This window comes from Miscanthus floridulus, chromosome 3 (genome assembly GCF_019320115.1).
Source record: "Miscanthus floridulus cultivar M001 chromosome 3, ASM1932011v1, whole genome shotgun sequence".
Classification (NCBI taxonomy): domain Eukaryota; kingdom Viridiplantae; phylum Streptophyta; class Magnoliopsida; order Poales; family Poaceae; genus Miscanthus; species Miscanthus floridulus.
The window spans coordinates 144601625-144623677 of NC_089582.1; the positions used below are offsets into that span (position 1 = coordinate 144601625).

Below are 22053 nucleotides of genomic sequence, written 5' to 3' on the forward strand. Positions count from 1 at the left end.
CATATGGGTCCTTCGGTCTTTATGCATTGGGTCCGTCAATTCTAGATTAGTGTGATCTTGATCTTGCTAAAGGTTCATTTGAATTGAATTTGGTATGTGCTCTTTGTTGTATTTTACTGTGTAGTAGGGTCAAGTGAACTTTAATTTGAAAATAGCTTTTGAGTCAGTTTGTCTTCCAAAATTATTATTTTTTAAATAGCATCTTGATATGTTTAAAATGAACTTAACATCCTGCACCCCACCACGGCATTATAACTCTGTAGTTTGTTTATCTTTTGTACTATATTAATCAGGGGCCAAACTAGTATTTTGTGCGATCGTGTCGCTGTTCTACTCCTTCGGTCGGCTAAGCTTCTTGTCATTCAGACCAGAGGCTACAGGCCTACAGTTAATTTTTTCTCATTTATGGGTTAGAAAATGATAGGTTCTCAGTTTTCGCGATAGTTTGTAGAACATCAGTGGCAAAATATAGAAATAAATGACGTTTAGAACAGCAACACATTGAACCTACAATGCGATTTTGTAGTAGGTGGGTCTTAACTCTTTGAATTTTTTAAATATTTTTTAATGATTAATTGTAAATATAGCATTTATTTAGGGGAAATTGTAAATGTAAGGACGGATAGGAGACTTATCGGCATTTGTATGGTCGAGAAGATTGTATCGGCCGTCGAACAGCCGACAAGACCTAGTAACTGGTCTGCATACGACAACCCAGTGGGCCATTCAGGCTTATAGGTTCCTGTCGGCACTCAGGTAGCCGACAGCATGAGCCTTTTTGCTCGCAAAAGATGATTAATTAATTAATTTCAGTTCCTTCAGCTAGCTAATAATAATCAGTCTGTTCGCTTGCTCGTAAACGATCGTAAATTTTCAGTCAGGAACAGTGTTTTTCTCTCTCACAAAACCAGCCAGTAGTAAATAATCCACGATACGATACGGCCTCCCGAACAGGCTGAATCTCTGTGGACTATGGCTGGTTTGACAGCCAGCCATCGTCGATGAATCTGATGTCCACGAATCTTTGCACCTCCTCCTCGGTCAAACGCTTCTCCCAGCCAACTCTTCTGCTCATCTCCGACCCTGGTCCCGTGCACTCAACCTCTGCAAACGTGACGCTCCACCTGGAAAAAAAAAACAAAATGAATCATTTCGCACGCACGCATGGCGAATGCATGCATGGCGCCGCGCGCAGCAGCGGCATGCACGATAGATGCTTACACGCTGCTGGCGGCGTTCCAGGCCTGCCAGCCCTGCGGCACGACGACGCCGTCCATGCGCGTGCGGTAGAACACGACGGCGGCGAAGGCGTTCCACGCGCGGCCGAGGTAGGTCTGGCCCTGGCCCTGGGCCGCGCCCGCCGCCTGCACTGCGCCGCCCTTGAACACGAGCCCACCGGGGCTGCCGGCGGCGACCCGCGCGTGCGCGGTCACCCACCCGAGCTGCGGGCCCGGCGGCATGTCGGACACGAGCGCGCAGTCCTCGTAGATGGACTGGCCGAAGCCGAAGACGAAGTCGACGGCGCCCCGGACCTGGCAGCCGCGGAAGTAGTGCCGTCCCTGGAAGTCGCACAGCGTGTCCTGGAAGCCGTGGAACTCGCAGGCGTAGAAGGCGCTCTTGTCGCCGCCGACCAGCGCCGCCACCGCCTGGTTCTCCTTGCTCAGCTGGTCGTCCGGTGCCCTGTACGTGTTCTGCACACATCGCGCGCGTTGCCCGTTGGCGAGGCCTGCGAGCGTCGATCGATCAAGAAGAAGAAGACGACGATCGAAGGATAACCTTGAAGGCGATGCCCCGGGCGACGAAGTTGTCGGCGAGGACGGTGAAGGTGGCGCTTTGGAACGTCGGCGACTGCTCGTCCACCGTCACGTTGGGGCGGCCCATTATGTCGTCGATGCCGGCGTGCGCGTGCGCGTCGAAGCTGATGTCCGTCGTCGACGAGCCGTCCCCCTCCAGCAGGATGTAGCCTTTCTGCTTTGGGATGCTCACCTTCTCCCTGCAATGCTTGCATGCATGCAAGTACCGACATATTGCATTAACTGCTAGATGCTAGCTCATCGCTTCATCAGCAGCAGCAATCAAATTAAGACTAGAGTATGTTCCTTCAATTCTTTTTAATTTCCACATAATACCAGAGGTTATAATATCGAATGAACTAGAACTAGTATTAGCTAGCACAGAACAGCAGTAGAGTAGAGATAAGTGTAGAACGAAACGAACCAGTAGGTGCCGGCCATGACATGGATCTTGATCCAGTCGCGGTTGCCGTCCGGCACGGAGTCCACCGCCGACTGCACCGTCCTGACGTCACCTCGCCCGTGACAGTCCACGGTGATGGTCCGGGACACCGGCGCCGCCCATGCCAGGCTCGGCGTCGTGGACAGCAGCCCGAGCAGCAGCGGCGCCATTACGAAGACTACTACTGGCATCACTAGCAGTGGCGACGAGATGGAGGAGAAGCAAGCAGACGCCTGCATTCTTCTGTGCGTATTTTGGCGTGCGCGCGTCGAAAGACGATTGTTCTGATGAGATGATTATGATGATGATGTGGTTTGGTGTACATATATGTACACGACAGATATGACGACTAGTACTGTGGCTTCCGTGTGCTCATATGGTGCATGATTGTGGCCTTGACGAGTCGTTTAGCTAGGGCCTTGTTTAGTTGGCGAATTTTTTTAGAAAATGGTACTATAGCACTTTCGTTGTTATTTGGCAATTAGTGTCCAATCGTAATCTAATTAGACTTAAAAGATTCGTCTCGTGAATTTCGTCTAAACTGTGTAATTATTTTTATTTTTTATTTATATTTAATGCTTCATGCATGCGTCCAAATATTCGATGTGACGGGGAATCTTGAAAAATTTTACAAAATTTTGGGAACTAAGGCCTTGTTTAGTTGGCGAAATTTTTGGCGAAACGGTACTGTAGCACTTTCGTTGTTATTTGGCAATTAGTGTCTAATCATAGTCTAATTAGGCTTAAAAGATTCGTCTCGTGAATTTCGTCTAAACTGTGTAATTAGTTTTATTTTTTATTTATATTTAATGCTTCATGCATGGGTCCAAAGATTCAATATGATAAAAAATCTTAAAAAATTTTACAAAATGAAGTGGAACTAAACGATACCTAAACAGGCACCAGGTGCCGTGCATCAATCAAACGAATCTTGTGAGATTTAGATGGATGCACGTGGCCGCCAGCTGCATTAATATGAGTTGACAACAAGTAAGCCCTGGCAAAGGCCGACAAACTTCAGAACTAGAAATTTTTCTAACGTACACTCCTCGGCATTTCTATTTGCATTGCACGCGCATTGCTGACGTATGTAAGAGATTTTCTTTTACGAGTCTTCGCTTCCTTAGATACATAATAGTAAACTTATTTGAAGATACAAGTATTGTGAATATTTTCTGCAAATCTAGTTAAACTTAAGAAAATTTAACCAGCACTCTTTTTAGGATGAAGTTTATATATCAGCCTACCTATTATTACATTTATTAAACAAATATGCATAAGAAGGCCTATCCGCGATACCAAGAGCACGTTTGCATCCTATTAAAACATTGATTCGATCTCTAATACGATAATTTGACTAAAGGAAAGATTAATAATACATTTTGGAAACGTTTTTTTAATAATTCTAGTAATGATTTTTTAAAACAATTATAATTCTAGTAATGATGATCTCATATTATATATCAGTGTAAATAAAAAATGAGATATTAAAATGCACGTCAAATGAGAGATCTCTATTTTTGTATGAGTACATAATTTTATATCATATAAAAATAGTGATGATATCTCATATTTATTGTAGTGTGATCTCACATTGATTTTATGTATCTCATCTCAAGTTCTAAAGCACTTAACTGTAGTCCCTGCATGCTCCTGTGCGATGACGCCATGTTGACAATGCCTAGTTAGAGAGAGTTATTAGTTTTCAGATGGCCATGTGCACAAACGACAAAGTCGGAGCTGAAGCACGGTCATGGCCTCGTATATGTATGATGACTCAGCAGTGGCGGACCCAGCAGGTAGCATAGGTAGGCCCAGGACTACCCACAAATTTGGCCTAAAATTCTATTACTACTTTTCAGAAACTGGTCCACGGTCACTCTCGTCTCAGTCTAGACCGAAGACACCGCAAATCCACGAGCTCTTCAAAAAAAATAACGCGCCCGAGAGGGATCGAACCGGAGACCTCGTGCCTCGGGCTGCAACACGCTTACTAGTCCAGCTACGAAAGTTTATTGGATAGGCAATACCCGCAACCTTATTTAATAAGGGAAAACAGGGAAAAATACCCCTTAATTAATCACTCCTGGGTATGCTAAATCATATCCTAAACGACTTTCTTTACCGGTATGGAGGGAGTATTATGTAAGTTTTGAACATTTTAAATGTATTATCGTAATTTGGTTAATTTATAGCTATGTTTGCCGAACTTTTTGTTTGGATTTTATAGTATTACACATGAAATTTTTTTACCAGGACTACCCTGGTCTCAGATCCTGGGTCCGCCGGTGTGACTCAGCACACGGGACGCGTGCATATGCTTGTCTTGGCACGCCAAAGTGGCATGCCAAAAAGGAAGGCTAAAAGATTCAAATGACCAGTTTAATATATAATAGTCGAGGGACGAAACCAAGCACCGACCGAGATAAATCTGAACGACAAGAAAGGTTATTTTACGCTAAAATATCCCACCATGGTTTCCTTCCTAGGTTGAATTTGAGTCATCGACGAGCGAGACTAAATTTGGGCAGTTGCAATTAAATCGTAGTAGAAACTAGTTGTACATTCCCAAACCCAGACCTCAGAAGAGCCAAACAGCCTCGCAGTGTGTGGCGACTCGGCTGCATTCGCCGCAAGAATATATTGAGCCATATTTACGTCATCAAAAGATGCCCAATAAAGTCTACAAGTACAAAAAAAAAATCATTTGAATTTTGGCCATGTGCTCCACTGTCAAACTACAAACTAAATGGTCATAAAAAAATGATTGTTCGATGCAACAGTGTTACAGGAACGAAATACACAGCGATGTCGACAAGATGGTGGAATGCTAAGGTTAACAACATGCCTCGCACCCTTCAGACGACTGGCCTGGCTCCCGTTTCTGCATTTGCAGAACACTGCTACAGCTACATATGTACAGTGGTGGGTTGCGTCTCTTATTTTCAAGACTTAACACTAAGCACATCAGTGAACGGAGACATTGAAGAATGCTTCATAATTCACCAATGACAAGGAAAACCTAGAAAAAATAATCAGAAAAAAAACATGTGTCAGATCAATAAACAAAACGACAACAGATGCGCCAAGAAATAATATAACAAGTATAGTTTATAAAGGACGAAATGTGTACCATAAACATTGCCACAACACCACCCAGCCCTGGCAACCAAGCGCTGCAAATCAGCCATGATCAGAGTTGAGTCGCAGAGTCCGATATCATTCTGAAATAATGCAAAAGAGAAATAGTATGTAGGAAACTTAGTGGGGAATGCTCGTATTCCACACTTCACGAGTACCTTATCCCAAGTAAATCATGCATCTCAGAAGTTAAATTTGTAAAGGGACTAACGTGTAAGCACAGTAGTTCCAACATAAAACTTCTGATACCAGTCATCAATGGTATCTATCATAATCACGTCTTCCATGCCTCCTCCAACCTGATTTTACAACAGAGACTAGCATTCAGCTTCAAGTGAAAAAAAAAGTGACTATTAAAACATTCGGAGCTTGTGATGATGGAAAATAATGATAAGAGCCTAGAGGACTGCCATCAGAAGGAAAAATGAAATAGAATACCTCCTCCATTGGAAACTGGAGGTTCCATTGAGTGTCTAGAATCTGGAGGGTGCTTGGATCTGTTGGCCCGATTGGATCTCAGATTCAGATCTAAAACTACCAGAGGACAGCTTGACCCTTGGCCGCTTGGATTGAATGAAAAATGCAATGGCCTATTTTTACGATGACATTCCCTTGCCCTTTATAGGCAAAGGAGACTCTCACTTGCTACAACATATTCCAACTACTAAAGTGGATGCTGAGCATATTCTTAACACTAGGCTTGGAAGCCAAAGAAAGTAAAAAGTACAGGAAAAGTAAAATACAAGTGCTTTAACACTAGGCTTATCTATCAATCTCCCCCAAAGCCTTGTGCCGAGCCCTGGAGGTGATCTGCTGTAGCCCAATCCTCTCCCTGCAGGTACACCGTGGGCTGCTGGCCCTCTGCCCGCCCGTGTGCTCTCCCAGCCGGTGCCCACCTTGGGCGCACCGGCCCTCCGGCAGCCTCCGCCGGGCTTCGTGCCCCGGCCGCCGGGCTCCTCTCTAGCTCGACCTGTACAGGCGCCCATGGCGCCCTTTGAACAAGCGCCCACTTCGTCGGCGCCCATGGCGCCCTCTGCAGAGGCGCCCTCTGCTCCGGTGCCCACGGGTCCTTCTGTACAGGCGCCCGTGGTGGCACCTCCGGCGTCCTCCTTCAACAAACCACCGGTCATTCATGTCTACACCCGGCGTCCACCCGCCCCCAGCTCGCCACCTGCGTCCCCTGTTGGACCACCTCCTCGACGCTCCAACATGATTCCTTCACCGCCGCGCTTCGTCAAGGGTGACCCTCCTCTTCCAACAGGAGCTGTCCCCATCCCGCCAGTCGCCAACACTCATGGCATGGCGACCCGCGGGAAGTCCGGTTACCGACAGCCGCGCCTCGCGCTGCACACTGAGGCTCTGTCACCTCTACCACGCTCCTGTCGCGACGCCCTCGCCGACCCACACTGGCGTCGGGCCATGGAAGAGGAGTATGCTGCCCTACAGGACAACAACACTTGGGATCTCGTTCCCCGTCCTACCAAGGCAAATGTGGTCACCGGCAAATGGATCTTCAAGCATAAGTTTCATGCCGATGGTTCCCTGGACAGATACAAGGCTCGCTGGGTGCTTCGCGGGTTCACCCAACGTCCCGGCGTTGATTACGACGAGACATTCAGCCCCGTCGTCAAGCCTGCTACTGTCCGGACTGTCCTCACCTTGGCTCACTCCCGAGATTGGCCGATTCATCAACTTGATGTGAAAAACGCCTTCCTCCACGGGACCCTGTCAGAAACAGTCTACTGCTCACAACCCACTGGTTTTGGTGATCCTGCACTTCCTGGTCATGTATGCAAGCTCAACAGATCCCTCTATGGACTAAAACAGGCTCCACGGGCATGGTACAGCCGGTTTGCCTCCTTCCTGCTTTCTTTGGGTTTCAGTGAAGCAAAGTCCGATACATCCCTCTTCATACTTCGCCGTGGCACCGAGACAGTCTACTTGCTTCTCTATGTCGACGACATCATCCTCACTGCCTCCTCCGAGCAGCTCCTGCATCGCCTGATTGCAGCACTCAAGAACAAGTTTGCCATGAAGGACCTTGGCCCCCTTCATCATTTCCTCGGTGTGGCAGTTCAGCGCCACAAGGATCACCTCACTCTGTCACAGCGTCAGTACATCCTGGACATTCTTGCTCGCCATGGGATGAGCGACTGCAAGCCTTGCTCCACTCCTGTCGACACCTGTGCCAAAGTTCCTGCAGATGCCGGTCTTCCTGTTGCTGATCCCACTGCCTACCGCAGCCTTGCAGGTGCACTCCAGTACCTGACATTTACTCGACCCGACATCGCGTATGCTGTCCAGCAAATCTGCCTTCACATGCATGATCCCTGGGAAGTTCACCTTGTGGCTGCCAAGCGGATCCTTCGGTACCTTCAGGGCACCCTCAGCTTCGGTCTGATTATTCCTCGGTCTACTCCAACGCAACTTGTTGTGTATACTGATGCGGATTGGGCCGGCTGCCCTGACACTCGACGCTCCACCTCCGGCTATGCGGTCTTCCTCGGGGGCAGTCTCATCTCCTGGTCCTCCAAGCGGCAGCCCACTGTCTCTCGGTCGAGTGCCGAAGCTGAATATCGGGTTGTTGCCAACGGCGTTGCCGAAGCATCCTGGCTGCAGCAACTTCTACAGGAGCTGCACCACCCTTTACAGACTGCCTCCCTCGTCTACTGCGACAACATCAGCGCCGTCTACCTCTCCTCCAACCCCATTCAGCATCAGCGCACCAAGCACGTGGAAATCGACCTCCACTTCGTCCGAGAACGCGTTGCTATTGGTGCTGTTTGTGTGCTTCACGTTCCCACCACCTCACAGTTCGCAGATGTCTTCACCAAAGGGCTTCCGTCTTCTGTGTTCATGGACTTTCGCTCCAATCTGAACGTTCGCTCCACCGACGTTCCGACTGCGGGGGGGTGTTAGAATTATTTGCTCCTTTACTGTAATCTCCTAACTATCTGTGCAGGCGCCAGCTATACTGGCCCTTTCACACTGCTGGCCCCTTGGGCCATCCCCTCTCTCTCCTATATTAGTGTAATCCCTTCTGTAATCTATCATCAAGGAATATACAAAGCCTAATGGCCTTTGTCTAATACGATGGACTGTCGACCACCGCCGATGGGTTGCCGAGCTCCCACGGATTTGGTGATGGCGAACGAGGCGAAGTTGGTGAAGAGGTCAGCACTGGTGATGAAGACCCATACGTCGATGAAGATGCACCTTGTGCTTCCTCAGCACCTCCAGCCCATGCGTACTCGACGGTGAAGTCGCGAAGCGTGGTCGCCAACCCATCATCCACCGCCTTATCCCATGCCCAGCCGCGTCCTTCATCGAACACGGCGTCGCGCGCCACGCGCACACGCTGTGTCGCCGGGTCGAGCACGCGGTAGGCCTTAGCCCCCTCTGCATAGCCGATAAAGACCCCCGGCGAGCTGCGATCATCGAGCTTGCCGACGTGGTTTAGCTCCTTGACGAAAGCGAGGCAGCCGAAGATGCGCAGATAGCTGACCGCCGGCTTGCGCCCGTGCCAGGCCTCATATGGCGTCTTGCCGTCGAGCGCACTGGTCGGAGAGCGGTTGAGCAGGTGTACGGCTGTCATTACGGCCTCCCAGTAGACCGTCGGCATGCCGCGCTGTTTGAGGAGAGCGCGCGCCGCTGCCACCACCGTCTGATTGCGGCGCTCGACCACGTCGTTCTGCTGCGGTGAGTAGGGCACAGAGTAGTGGCGTTGAATCCCCTCGTTGGCGCAGTACGCCACGAACTCAATTGCCGTGAATTTGCCGCCGTTGTCCGTGCGGAGCACCCGGAGCTTGCGGCCGCACTCCTCCGCGGCTGCCTGGTGGCGCTTGATGGCGTCCGCAGCTGCTGCCTTGGAATCGAGCAGCATGGCCCACATATAGCGGGTAGCGTTGTCGACGAGCAGTAGGAAGTAGCACCGACCTCCAGGAGTGGCCGGTGACACTGGACCGCAGAGGTCGCCGTGCACCAGCTCGAGCTGCTCGGTAGGAGGCTTGACGCAGGAAGGGCCGACACTCAGCTTGGTCACCACACAGGTGTCGCAGAGCTGCTCGACGTGGTCGATGCAGGGCATGCCGCGGACCATCTCCTTCTTGCCGAGCTGCTTCAGGGCTTCGAAGTGAAGGTGCCCGAAGCGCTCGTGCTAACGCCACGCCTCATCATCCCAACGCGCGGCAAGGCAGAGGGGGTGCGCCACCTGTACATGGAGCACATAAAGGCGGTTGCTTCCCCGGTTCACCTTGGCGAGAAGACGGCGGCCTCTATCCCAGATGCGCAGCATGCTGTCCTCAATCTCCACCCGCGAGCCGTTCTCGTCCAGCAGCCCGACGCTGATGATGGAGTTCTTCAAGGCCGGGATGTAGTACACCCCGGTGAGAAGACGGTGCTCCCCCGTCTTGGCCTTGAAGATGACCGAGCCGACGCCCTTGATCTCTACGGCGGAGGCATCACCGAACTTGACGGAGCCCTTCACGCCGGAGTCTAGGTCGGAGAAGAACTCGCGCCGACCAGTCATGTGGTGCGTCGCACCAGTGTCGAGGTACCAGCCGTCGATTTTATCATCGACGGCACCTTTGCCGAGGAAGGCGTGGACGCGCGGTTCATCGAGGTGGAGCTCGGCGGAGCCAGCCGACCCGGAAAGGGGAAAGCTTGGACCTTTCACCCCCTCCCCTGTGTCTTGCCGCAGCTCGACGCACCCGTGCGCCAGGAACAGGGTGGCATCCTACTCTTCTGCTTGCACGACGTGAGCCTACCCACCGTGGCGTGGAGGAAGGCGGCAGTCCTTGGCCCAGTGGCCAGTCCTGCCACAGTTGTTGCAGGTGTCATCCCGGATCGCCTTGCGCTCGCCGGCGGCGCCGCCATTAGCGCCGACCTGGCCCCGAGGTCCCTTCTCCTCCTTGCCGCTGCGTGGACGCCGGCGACGCTCCTTGGAGCCGGACGAACCGGATCCTTCCTCCTTGTCGAAGGCGCGCCACTGCTCCATCGTGTATAGCAGCTTGCCTCCGGCGGCGCTCGGCTCGGTGTGAGGCCCCTCCTCGCGGTCCTGCACCGGTCCTGCACCGCCTTGATCCTCCCGGACACGTCCTCGACGGTGAGCTGCTCGAAGTCGAGGAGCGTCTCAATCGACATGACGATCTGCGCGTACTTCCTCGGCATGCAGCAGAGGAATTTCTCCACCGCGCGCTCCTCCGTGAGGCCGGTGTCGCCATTGCGCGCCATCTGCTTCATCAGGTTGGTAAGACGAAGGGCAAAGTCCTCGACTTGCTCACCAAGCTAAAAGGCGAGGCCTATCCACTCCCCTCGGAGGCGCTGCAACGTCGCCCGGCGCACACGATCTCCGCCGATGCGTGCCGCGACGATTGATTCCCACGCCAGCTTTGTCGTAGCCTTGTTGGCGAGGGAGGTGCCGAGCTCGGTGGGGACAGCGGCGCACAACGCCTCCAGCGCCCGGTGATCGTCGTCGTAGTCGCCGCCGCCGACGTGAACCGCCTCCCACAGCCGCCGGGCCTGCAACTTGACCTTCATCAGCAGGCTCCACTCGTGGTAGTTCGACTTGGTGAGCATCGGCCAGGGCGTTCTTGCTCCGGAGTCGCGGTAGACCGTTTGCAGCACCGGGGAGCGGCCGCGCCGACCACGACGCCGCTCGACCGGGCTACGCGATCCTCCAGCTGGCTCCGGCTCCCGCTCCATCTCGGCGTGCAGTGTTGCGACCGCGTCTACCGCGGCCTAGGCCACAGCCGTCGCCTGCCTGGCCGCCTCGGCCGCCGCCGCAGCCTCTGCGGCAGCAAGGCGCGTCGCGCGATCGTTGGCTCTGGCACCCGCAGCGGCGCGTGCTCTCGCGACCTGGCTGGCGGTGGACATGGCGTTCACTCACTCAAGAACCCTCTCGAATCTGATACCAGATTGTTGGCCCGATTGGATATCAGATTCAGATCTAGAACTACCAGAGGGCAGCTTGGCCCTTGGCCGCTTGGATTGAATGGAAAATACAATGGCCTATTTTTACAATGACACTCCCTTACCCTTTATAGGCAAAGGGGACTCCCACTTGCTACAACATATTACAACCACTAAAGTGGATGCTGAGCATATTCCTAACACTAGACTTGAAAGCCAAGGAAAGTAAAAAATGCAGGAAAAGTAAGATACAAGTGCTTTAGCACTAGGCTTATCTATCAGGATCTCCTATGAGGCATAGGCCACCCAGAACATGGACCTGGTGGAGGATTCAATGGTCGTCCACAGTGAAATTGGTTGGGTGGCGCTTCGAAGTGATCTGGACATGGGGGGCCTGAATGATTGTAGAAGATAGTGCAATGAGTGATAAATAACATGAACTGCACGTTGCTTGAAAAGGAATAGGATCAACTGGATACTGATAAGAACAAAATTGGCTAAACATAAAAGTTTAATTCATGAAAAACACAAGTAAATCCGGTATTTCAGCAAAATTGTTCATAAATAAACGGGACCAGTTGGATGCAAAACTAAAATGTTGCATAGGCAGAAAGAGGAGGGGGGAATACCTGGTGGAAAGAACGAGGGAAACCTTCCACCATCCATAACTTCATGGTGCATTTGCCCCCTATCATGAAAGTGGCGCAATCTATCATCGAAGTGATGCATTCCATCATCAAAGTAATGCCCTCCACCATCAAAGCGATGCCCCCTATCATCAAAGTGATGTCCTCTATCATCAAAGTAAGGTCTTCTATCATATCCATGGTGTCCTCTATCATGTCCAACATACTGATATCTCTCAGGATAGGAAGGGGCCGGAGGGCCACAATTCCAAGGCTGTGCTCTCTGCTCTGGTTCAGGTGGACATGGGAACTGATTCGGACCTGGTGGGTGTGGCGGTGGCTGTAAATGGTATCCACTATTCGGCAGTGGTGCTGGTGGTGGATGGTGATAGTTATTTCCATGATGTGGCACTGAGGGCCCACATAAGCTGCCATGGGGCCCAGAAGGGAATGTTGCAATAGGCTGTGGTGGTGGTGGTGGTGGCGGCAGCGGCGGTGGCGGCGGTTGATATATCTGATTAGTATGCCCTGCATATCCAGAATTGTATGGTACTGGAGGCTGTGAAGAAGCTATACATGCATCCACGTTGCCTCGATTGTTTGCAGCAGAATAAGCATGTTGGCCTTCAACATTCTGCAAAGAACATCACGGAGTAACTATACTCACCACAAATCAAATTCCAGAGCAGTTTTCCTGCAGAAACAAAATAAGAGCTACATACATAGTTGGCTCCTGGATGGTGTTGCTCAACACAATTGGATGCCACAGGCAATGCGCCTTGCACCTGAGAATCTTGAGAGACAAGACGTGATGGACGTGGTAATGGTGGCGGTGATGATGGCAATGGGGGAGGGGATGGAGCTTTATCATCAGGTAGTGGCGGAACGGAACTGAGATGCTGAGCAGTTCCTATAGAAGTATCGTTATTAGTCAGATCTTCTTGACATCCAGTACTGGCTTCAGCTCCAGATGACGGGGCTGCATCCTCCATCTCAAGTTCACCGTCCACTTCTTCCAATAGGAGTTGATGCTTTGTCACATGCAATTGACATGCCTCTTGTTCATTAGCACCAGTAGCTTCATGTTCAGGAGTAAGACCTTCAAAGCTCCTCTCCTCAGAGGACCTCCCATCCTCATCTTCAAGTAGTTTCGTGCAAATTAAATTTTGAAGATGAAGACCAGCGTTGCTGTGAAGAATAATCAATCATATAAACGTGGGATATGGTGAACAGATAGTTTTTAGTACAAAACGATGGTACAGCAGTTCAGCATGCATAAACGCAGTTTGTTACATATGCTAAGTGAGACCACGCTCAAATACAGATCCAAAATTTTGTTTGAAAAATTGACATTTCATATTTTTGTTCAGTCGTATAAGCAACAACACTAGTCAGCAGTCATTCAGATAACCTTGAAGTGTCATCATGAGTCATGACTATTATTTATGTCCTTTAAACTTTTTCAACATTTCTTGAAAGATTTTCTAGTATTGATAATACTTTCACTCATTTGCTACAATCTGACAGGTCCCAAACATACAAGCACTGAAATTGTATAGCAGACAGTTCCAACAATGCCAATCTGGATTGAAGGAAAACAGAAACAATTTACCTACTGGCTACGATGATGACATGCTATCAGCACCAAACTCATGTACTAACAGTTTTTTTTTCCTTTTGCAAATTATGTAAGATTACCAAAACCAACACAAAATGTAAATATGCAGAATATTTTGTGTGCAATAGCAATAAACAGCATAAACAAGCCTCAGCAGTACACTCATTTTAACCTCAGAAATGGGTTCTTATTCAAAAAGTAGAGGCCTACCTTCCATATTCATCAACAAAAAATGCCTCATCATCCCGCAAAGGGTCATTCAGAGCTCTCTCTCTACCTGAAGGACGGTGGGAGCTTCCAAATGACGCATCATTAAGAGCTTCAAGCTCTTTAATATGGTGGCGAATGATGTATTCTGAAAGGGTTTTTCTCTCAAGCCAGAGCCTCAAAACCTAACCACCAAGAAACAAAGCATGTGAAAGAAATGTGAAAGAGCGTTAAACTTATCGTATTCTTTAATCAGGTACTGAATTCACTTGCCTTAAGACACTGCCTCCGATTCTCCCAAGCAGAATTTCCAGGTGGTGCAGAAGCATATATAATTCGTGGCAAGACTGCTTGGATGAGAGAAGGATAGGCACCACCAGGTCCACCTACATGATTCATGGCAGTAGCTTAGTAGATTTAAATCTGCCCATTCCCATGAAACAAACTTAAAAACATTATGCACATACCTTTCTGATTGCGACAGTATCTGATTATGGAATCGACAAGGAAGAACAGATCGACCCTTTTATATAAATCACTTTCCTTTTCCAGGTGTTCAATAATAATATCCATTACCTAGATTATTTTGTTAAAAAAAGAACAGAATCAAATCACATCTGCATCACACAACTTAAAACTGATTGATTGGTCCAGTGGCTATAAAAGGGCATACTTTTAAGATTGAATGCAGCAAAAGCTGTTACTGTGCTCAAACAAAAAACCTGAAAATTTTCAATCTAGTGAAGATTGTGCCATAGTGGTTAACATAACATACCCACTAATTTCTAGCTTGTAAATAGCATGCTATGTCATATATACAAAGGCCACGAATTGATATACAGGAAACTATGGTGAACAAAACAGCTATGGTGACCATATTTCTATGATGAGCAAAATCAGCCTTTGGCATGAAAGTTAATCTGTAAATGGGAACCCAGGCATGAGTTGATATCATCACAATCAGGGGCTTCAGATGAATAACTTAGCCTTATCAAGCTACCAAATGTACAAATACAAGCAAGTTAACGGTAATAATAAAACCATGAGAAATTAATCTAAGATAAACCACAGTGAAACCGCATGCCTTTAAAATTAAGGTGAGGAGTTTGCAAGGCCTAACCTCCCCAGCAATGCCATGCTTAGCACAGTCCAGTGCAAGACGTGTTGCACGAGATATACTTTCTTTTGTTCGTGTTAGTGTACCAACGCAAGCTTCAAACGCCCTCCGTGATGAATGGGCTTCATTACAACCTGCTAACAAGCCTTCCGGTTGCAGATTATCAAAAGGAATCTCACCACTATCTTGTTCAGTATGAACCCTATCTGATGCAGACCTTATCGAATGATTTGAAGGTGAACACCAGCTACTTGATCCTTCTTTGAGTGAAGGGATATTCACCAAAGGTTCCGAAGCAAATTTTGAATCTAGAGAACTGTCCATGAATGAATTTGATTGAGAGAATATATGAGCATGTCCATCAGCAACTAGTTCTTCGGTAGGCATTGAATCTGAAGATAAGCTCTTATCCTTTAGGTTTATTCTGCGGTCAAGGTCTTCCGGTGCAATAACTGAAGAACTATGCCTACAAGATTAAACATCGAAACTATTATTAACCATGTCAACATGATTATGAACATAAGACTTGAGAAGAAGTGAAGAACTTAGTAAGTTACAAGCATATGGCTCCTAAGATTTGCAGTAAATCAATTAATGCAAGAACATGTAATGCCAGTAAACAAACATGCCTACATAACAAATTGAAGGTTCATTTTTTCACATTAAAGAGAAGACTTACATTTCAAATGCTCTGGTGCTTGTGTCAGAATGAATACATGGAACTTTAGAAACCAAAGAAGAGGCACTTGTTCTGTCACGCACACTAACTACTGATTTATCTAAAACAGTGCCAACATGCGGCACAGGATCACAGCTGCCGCTAGTATACGAGACAGTAGCACTTGCTCGGCTAATTGGCTCAGAAGATACATCTATAGTTTTGCCAAAACCATTAGTAGAGCCTTCGATGGATTCCGTAGGCTTATTTCCACTTGCGTTACATGAAGGTAGTCGATCAAACTTCGCAAAGCCAGGCTCTTCCAATTTCATGGAACAGGCCGTACCTTTTACACAGCCATTGCTATCAATCCCAGTATGTACAACCAAATCAGGTACATTTTCACTGTCTATGCAGGTTTTTTCAGAAATTTTGTCCTTTGGTACACTGTCACTGACATCAGTTCTCAAATTTTCACTGTCTATGCAGGTTTCTTCAGAAACTTTGTCCTTTGGTAAACTGTCACTGACATCAGTTCTTAAATCCAAAGAAACAGGAGGGAGGGCATCCTTGTTCAACATGACAGCTTCTGTGATATGCTTTTGGTCAGTTGGGACATCTAAAGGAAGCACAGTCAAAGATACCTTAGGGCTTTTAGCCATTGCAGATTTGGGACTTTCAACAAGTGCATCTGCAGAGTTTTTAGGAGGGGACCTCTCTGTTGAAGCAGTGCAGCCTTCCAGGGTAACCTCCTTTGACTTTGTAACTTCAGGCAAAGTACTCACAGTCTCAGATGCATTAACAGACATAGCTTCTAAGAGACGATGAAGGCGTTTTGATGGAGGCAAAGCAGCTTCTACATCCAATGTCATAACCATTGGTTGCTCTTCATTGTTATTCATACAAGAATTCTGAACTTCTCCTGGCAGGTCAGAGTAATTTGTTTTGGGTGAAGCATCTATGCCAGGAGGTACATCATCAGCTGATTGATCCTTCCCAGATATTGCAGACGTTGCATGCTTAATACATGGATCAAGTTTAACTGGCTCTATTTGGTCAGAAGAATGGCCAGGTTCATCAACCGTGGCATTCTCCAGTGGACACCTTTCCATTCGGACTCTTGCCCTTTTGACCAATGGCAAGTGCTCATCTCCATCTGATCTGTTAATTTCATTCCTTAAATTTGGAGAATATACAAGATCTCCAATTGACTTAGGCTGCAATGCCCTATCCATATTTTTTAGCTCACTACTGACAGGATTATTAGCACGACAAGTGTTTGCCCTTCTTTTTCTTTTAAAAGTTCGGGTGGTGGTCATGGGAAGATCAACCATTCCATTCAGGTTGACTTCTTTATCCCTGACTCCAGTTTTAGATACTTCATTACTAAAAGTGCATTGTACACTATGTATGACAGTACATGGGCCTTTATCATCATTACTGGTCCCAGAGGCCACAAGTTGACTGCAGGTTCCTCGACTTGGATGTGACAAGACTGCTTCCTTTGTAGCAGAAACAGAACACGGGCTTGGTTTATCATCCTCAATGCACTTACGGTGAGCAGAATCTTCTTGCTTGTCACCAGGAATCAAATCAACAGAAGGCAGATTAGTACCATTCATCAGACCACCAGAATCCCGGCTTGTTCTTAATTCAGCACCTAATGAACTTCTTGATCTCCATGATGACGCAAAATTACCATGTGTGCAAGCATTTTGTTTCTGTGAATCTTTTTGTCTTTTCTTTGAGCATGAACTAGCATGCAAAGGAGAATGCTTACTCTCATGAAGGATAGATGACTTTTCAATAGGATCGTCATCTGCAGAATCCACAACACAATGCTCACCCTCCATTGTGTTGATAATAGACTGAGTACCTACCATGCTGTGATCCATGCAAGAGGAGGGACAATCCTCCATTTTCTTGTCATTGCCTGGATCAGAACCATCATCAGGACCTTCTGTATCCAAACTGCTGCTGTCATTGACATGATTCTCGACATCTATCTTCAAATTATTTTCAGTAAAGCCACTCTTATTATTATCATTATTAATGTCTTTCTTGTCTTCCTTTAAAGAATCATAAATCTCAACTATTTCCTTAACTGCTCGGACAAAATCTGCTCCTTTCCCATGTCGCTTAACAAGTAGAGATTTTTTCTTCTCTTCGGTGAATGCCTCAAGGTCAGCATAGTTGCACAAAGCACTACAATATAATTGAAAAGATTAATGTCAGAAAAAGCATTGCATATTGTGGGATAGGGATTTAATGAATTAAGTAATATATATATCCAAGCTAATAGCTGCCACGACGTAGAACTCCTGCAAGTTACCAATGTCTTTAGGCTAACCCACTTCAATGTCAGAAATTGTTAGTGATGCTAGTATAGAACTGGACATTAAGTAAGAAAAGAGATCACAGAATTAAGCTTCATAAATCATAATTAACTAATACAAGATTCCTAAAACTAGACATATCTTTCACTGGTTCTGAATTTATCAGCACATGAAGTTTATTCTTCTAGATTCTTAGAGTTGCCAGGAAATAAGATACTCTAAATAAAAATCATCTTGATTCATGGTATGAAATGAAACCATGCCAACACCACCACACTACAAATGGCACTCCACAAAAATTGGACGAACAAACCCATTCAATACGGTGTCCATCTAGCATGGCGAACCAGATAGATACTTAATTCCCCACTTGTTGACTGTGTACTAACATTACATTGCATGAATAATTTTGTCTGAGAACCTCTTCACAGACTGTTGTCCACTTTTGTCATCTATAGCTCCTTTCATAAACAATCATCATCTGGGATACTGACTTGGAATGTGATCATCATGTAGTCCTTTTTATATGCATTCTTAAATTTGTAAAATTGTACGAACATTTAGCAAAATGTGTCAATTTGTAAGATCACATTAGGATTTTTTTCTCAGAAATCCAAATAAAACTTAGAATTTTACAAAGGGTAAACTGACTTACTAGGATCCTACTGACATGTAAGGCTAAAAATAAATAAATCCTAAAAGTCTAATGATATTATATGTTCCTTATCTCAACTAAAAATAAAAATCCAAATAAAATCTTAGAAAAGGTTAAACTAATTTACTAGGATCCTACCAACATGTAAAGCTATAAATAAATAAACCCTAAAAGTTTGTAGTTTACTAGGATCCTACCAATTTCATGTGACGACATGGCGAAGAGTCAAATTATTTCTGAATAATATACATCTTAAGAAAAGAGCTATCTGGTCCAAGCAAACAATGTATATGGGATGAAGAGGAACATATATAGAATATCAATCGAAAAGGAAGATCTTAAATTAAAAGTGATACTCACATCTCTTTAGTTCCATAAAAGTAGACCAGCAACTTCTTTTTAGCTACAATAAACTTCTTTTTAGCTGCAGGAAGGTCCCATTGCTCTGGTTCAGTTATCTGTAACAGTATGGGAATTCAGGGATTGAGATCCTCAACATGGATATTTTCAGTTTCAACTCTACAACCACGCGCATCTCCAAGAGTAAAAAAAAGGCTACGAGTGCATGAATAAGGTGGAGATTATTAGAGGCAGCTTTGCCCAGGAAATCTCAGCTTAATGGCATGGTTATGTGAAGCAAGACTTATAAACATGTCATACAGATGAAAAACAAAATGGTTTCCTGAAATAGCCCAAAGAACTTCTGAGAGAATAGAGACATTATTAAAAGAAACCTTTGCCGGCAGAGCCAAAGAAATACTCTCTCCGTCCATCCTTGATCAGCGCCTAACTGTGTTTGTCGGCAGAGCCAAAGAAATACTCTTCGGGTGGGTCGCTAGTGAATTTCTATCTTCACTGCGCCACACCTATTTCTCCTGCATGCTAGTGTCCGTGGGCAGTGCAGTTTTAATGCATCCCATTCCGCCAACAACATCGTGCCTCCTACAACGCGGAGTTAATAGACTAGATACTTGTGTGTGTGTGTGTGTGTGTGTGTGTGTGTGTGTGTGGTGGGGGGTATTCCCTGGTTGGTCACGGTGGCAAAACCAAATGTGGTCGCCGGATTTGGATGGCTGGAGTACACCGTAGATGAAGAGCTCGAAAAGAAAGTAATTGTCTATCACTTATAACCATGAAAATCTCAACAACAAATCTAGGACTATAGGTTAGTATCAAGGTTCATGGTGATCGAGAATGTTATCCTATGCATATTAACACCTACGTAATACTACATAACACGCAAAAGTAAGAAAGCCATAAAAGTATAACTGCGAGAAAATGAGAAATGAGTATATGACAGAGAAGAAAATATCTAGAGAAATCCGTGTTCACAGCAGACACCCCAATTTAAGTGTGGAACAAACTGCATAAAATTCTAGAGACATGTGCTGAACTTTAGAGATCTATATGTATCATTTCACTATTGATAGAGCTCATTTCCTCGTCGTTTATGAAATTTCAGAAACAAAAATAAACGAAGAAGCAGCATTAAGATCCTGCCCCTCAATGCTCAGAATATTAATCGATTAGTAACTGAACCTACTTATGTTGCCCTTAAATACCACAGGTTAAAACTCATCCGAAAGGAGCTTACCCGTATCACCTATACCACAACTATGCCTTGAGATCTATAAATGTTGACGTGGACTGAGTATTTGATGAACTGCTATAGAAAATGAACAAAAACAAACCAGAAAGTACTTCAATTGGTGGTTATCAAAAAATTTCCAAATCCCACACTCATGACTCATGAGAAAGAAAACAAGAATTATATCAACCAAATTCATGGTGCCCACCAACCTTAAGAGCCAAAATCACCAGGGCTTTAAATCATGCTCTGAGAAACTTCATCATAAACCAAGTGAGAGTGGTGCAAGGTTGGCTTCAAATGCAGAGAGATTATAAGGATTGACAGATCCTCTTTAAAGGATATTGTGTTTCCATTAATGAAAACATCAATGGCTGCTTCCAAATCTTCACCAGTTCAAGTACAATATATAATCCTTAGAGGACCGAACTGCCGAGGAATATAAAACAGTATGCAAGCATCAGAAATAACGAAGCCAAGTATCAAAGAACCATTTGAAACTTCACAGTTCCATATGCCCAAGCTAATTGCACATTGGCACCGTGGCGGTGTGGCCAACCGTGACCAACCAGGGAATACCCAAGGTGAGGAAAGACAAGCATGGGACAGGGATTCTAAAGAGAATCATAGTGAATGGAACCGAACAACAGCCTGAGAGACACCAGTTGGTTCCCCAAAAGCTGGCACAGTTCTTCCACAACCAGAAAATCACCATGTTGCATCCAAGTACCTAAACCGTTCAGAAACCACTGAAACCAACACGTTGGCACTAACAAGCAAAACACTTAGCACCTCTGATTGGCCTAAAGGATCAGGATTTAGTTGAAATATAGACTATAACCCTTGGTCACAAGCTTATGGCATGGGGAACCAACATTTGCTCCAACAAACGTTTTTTATCTAGCACATCTTCATCAATATCAAAGGTAAACAAGCTCCCATATACCAGCCGATTAAACTCTACAACCCCGATTAGCAGAAGGAAGAGATCTCAATTGCAGTAATCATTCACTTATCAAGGCAATCAATATTTGAGAAACAATATGACATTGCAGTGAGAAATTATACTTAGGGCATGGAACTAGTGGAAACTTGCGAACTGGTCAGAACAGATTCACGGCAAGTTGGTCACCACTGATCTCATATACCGAGAAGCCCCTGAACATGCCAAGCCTCACTAAAGGCAGCACAAAAACTAGAACATAATTGTAAAGGTCTGCCAAATCAAAATGAGCAGCCATAGAAACCTCAACTTTTAGTAGGGATTACCGTCCGTAGTAGCACCGTAAAAAAAAAGACTGCTCTCGTCAAACGACGAACCCTAGGCAAGCTCTCCAACTATAGCTAGAATCCCCAAACTGCGTGATGCCTAAACTAGTGCCGGGGGCGCCGGATCAGAGAGAACAAGTGGCCAGTGCTACTCACCATGGCCGGCCACGCCGGGAAGCCCTTCATCTTAGCGAGCACGAGGTCGCCCACCTTCCACTGCGCCGCCGCGGCTGCTGCGGCGGCGGCAGCCGCCGCCCCGCGCTTCTTACGGGCCGGCGGCATCGCTGACCCTCCCGCCCACCCGCCACCGGCCCTCAGAAGGAAGCTCCGTTGCGGCTAGCACCAGAAGCGGCAGCGCCGCCGGATGCTGAAGGGGTGGAAGCGGGTCCAGACTTCGTGGTGGCGGCGGCGGCGGCGGCGGCGAGGGAGACAGGAGGCATGTGGCGCCGGAGTGGGATGCCAGAGTCCCGGTTAGGCTTCGAGATTCTCCCTTTCCGATTTGATTTTACTGGCTCTCTTTTCCAACTTTTTTTATTTCTATAGTTTTTTTTTTTGCTGTTGCTTTTTGAGTTTTTGTTATGTGTTTTTAGGAGTTTCTTTTGGCAAGAAAGATGTTTTTTTTTTATTTTTGCTGCTGACTAGCAAAAATCCTAAAAGGCCAATCACGCCCATGAACTTGAGGTATATTGAAGG

The 22053-nt window shown here is 46.7% G+C and overlaps 2 protein-coding genes across 10 annotated transcripts; both read right to left on the reverse strand.

Moving 5' to 3' along the window:
* Positions 1 to 970: 970 nt before the first annotated feature.
* On the reverse strand, positions 971 to 2408 carry LOC136547369 (probable pectinesterase 66). The gene is made up of 4 exons (XM_066539326.1): positions 2218 to 2408; positions 1777 to 1993; positions 1222 to 1691; positions 971 to 1124 (listed from the first exon to the last, which is right to left on the reverse strand). The coding sequence occupies exons 1-4, from the start codon at positions 2403 to 2405 to the stop codon at positions 971 to 973; spliced, it is 1029 nt and encodes a 342-aa protein (XP_066395423.1). The 5' UTR covers positions 2406 to 2408.
* A 2422-nt stretch (positions 2409 to 4830) lies between these two features.
* LOC136542710 (protein HUA2-LIKE 3-like) lies at positions 4831 to 21867 on the reverse strand. 9 transcript variants are annotated; one of them, XM_066535265.1, is made up of 14 exons: positions 21517 to 21867; positions 18864 to 18961; positions 15534 to 17717; positions 14858 to 15320; positions 14205 to 14313; positions 14011 to 14123; positions 13741 to 13922; positions 12635 to 13100; positions 11916 to 12546; positions 11574 to 11680; positions 5815 to 5875; positions 5588 to 5675; positions 5369 to 5459; positions 4831 to 5257 (listed from the first exon to the last, which is right to left on the reverse strand). In XM_066535265.1, the coding sequence occupies exons 1-12, from the start codon at positions 21640 to 21642 to the stop codon at positions 5632 to 5634; spliced, it is 4584 nt and encodes a 1527-aa protein (XP_066391362.1). In that variant the 5' UTR covers positions 21643 to 21867; the 3' UTR covers positions 4831 to 5257; positions 5369 to 5459; positions 5588 to 5631. The 9 variants fall into 9 exon arrangements, with proteins under 9 accessions (XP_066391362.1, XP_066391356.1, XP_066391353.1 ...); XM_066535259.1 differs by lacking the exon at positions 5815 to 5875 and having other exon boundaries at positions 5369 to 5411; positions 11606 to 11680; XM_066535256.1 differs by lacking the exon at positions 5815 to 5875 and having other exon boundaries at positions 11606 to 11680.
* Between the last annotated feature and the right edge of the window lie 186 nt (positions 21868 to 22053).

Excerpts from the sequence above, each read along its gene's own strand:
- LOC136547369 (XM_066539326.1), bottom strand. The coding sequence starts at position 2,405 with ATGGCGCCGCTGCTGCTCGGGCTGCTGTCCACGACGCCGAGCCTGGCA. Across the intron at positions 1,994-2,217 it reads GTCATGGCCGGCACCTACTG|GGAGAAGGTGAGCATCCCAA; the intron begins GTTCGTTTCGTT and ends CAAGCATTGCAG. Across the intron at positions 1,692-1,776 it reads CCCGGGGCATCGCCTTCAAG|AACACGTACAGGGCACCGGA; the intron begins GTTATCCTTCGA and ends CGATGTGTGCAG.
- LOC136542710 (XM_066535265.1), bottom strand. The coding sequence starts at position 21,642 with ATGCCGCCGGCCCGTAAGAAGCGCGGGGCGGCGGCTGCCGCCGCCGCA. Across the intron at positions 14,314-14,857 it reads AGCATGGCATTGCTGGGGAG|GTAATGGATATTATTATTGA; the intron begins GTTAGGCCTTGC and ends AAAATAATCTAG. Across the intron at positions 14,124-14,204 it reads ATACTGTCGCAATCAGAAAG|GTGGACCTGGTGGTGCCTAT; the intron begins GTATGTGCATAA and ends TGAATCATGTAG.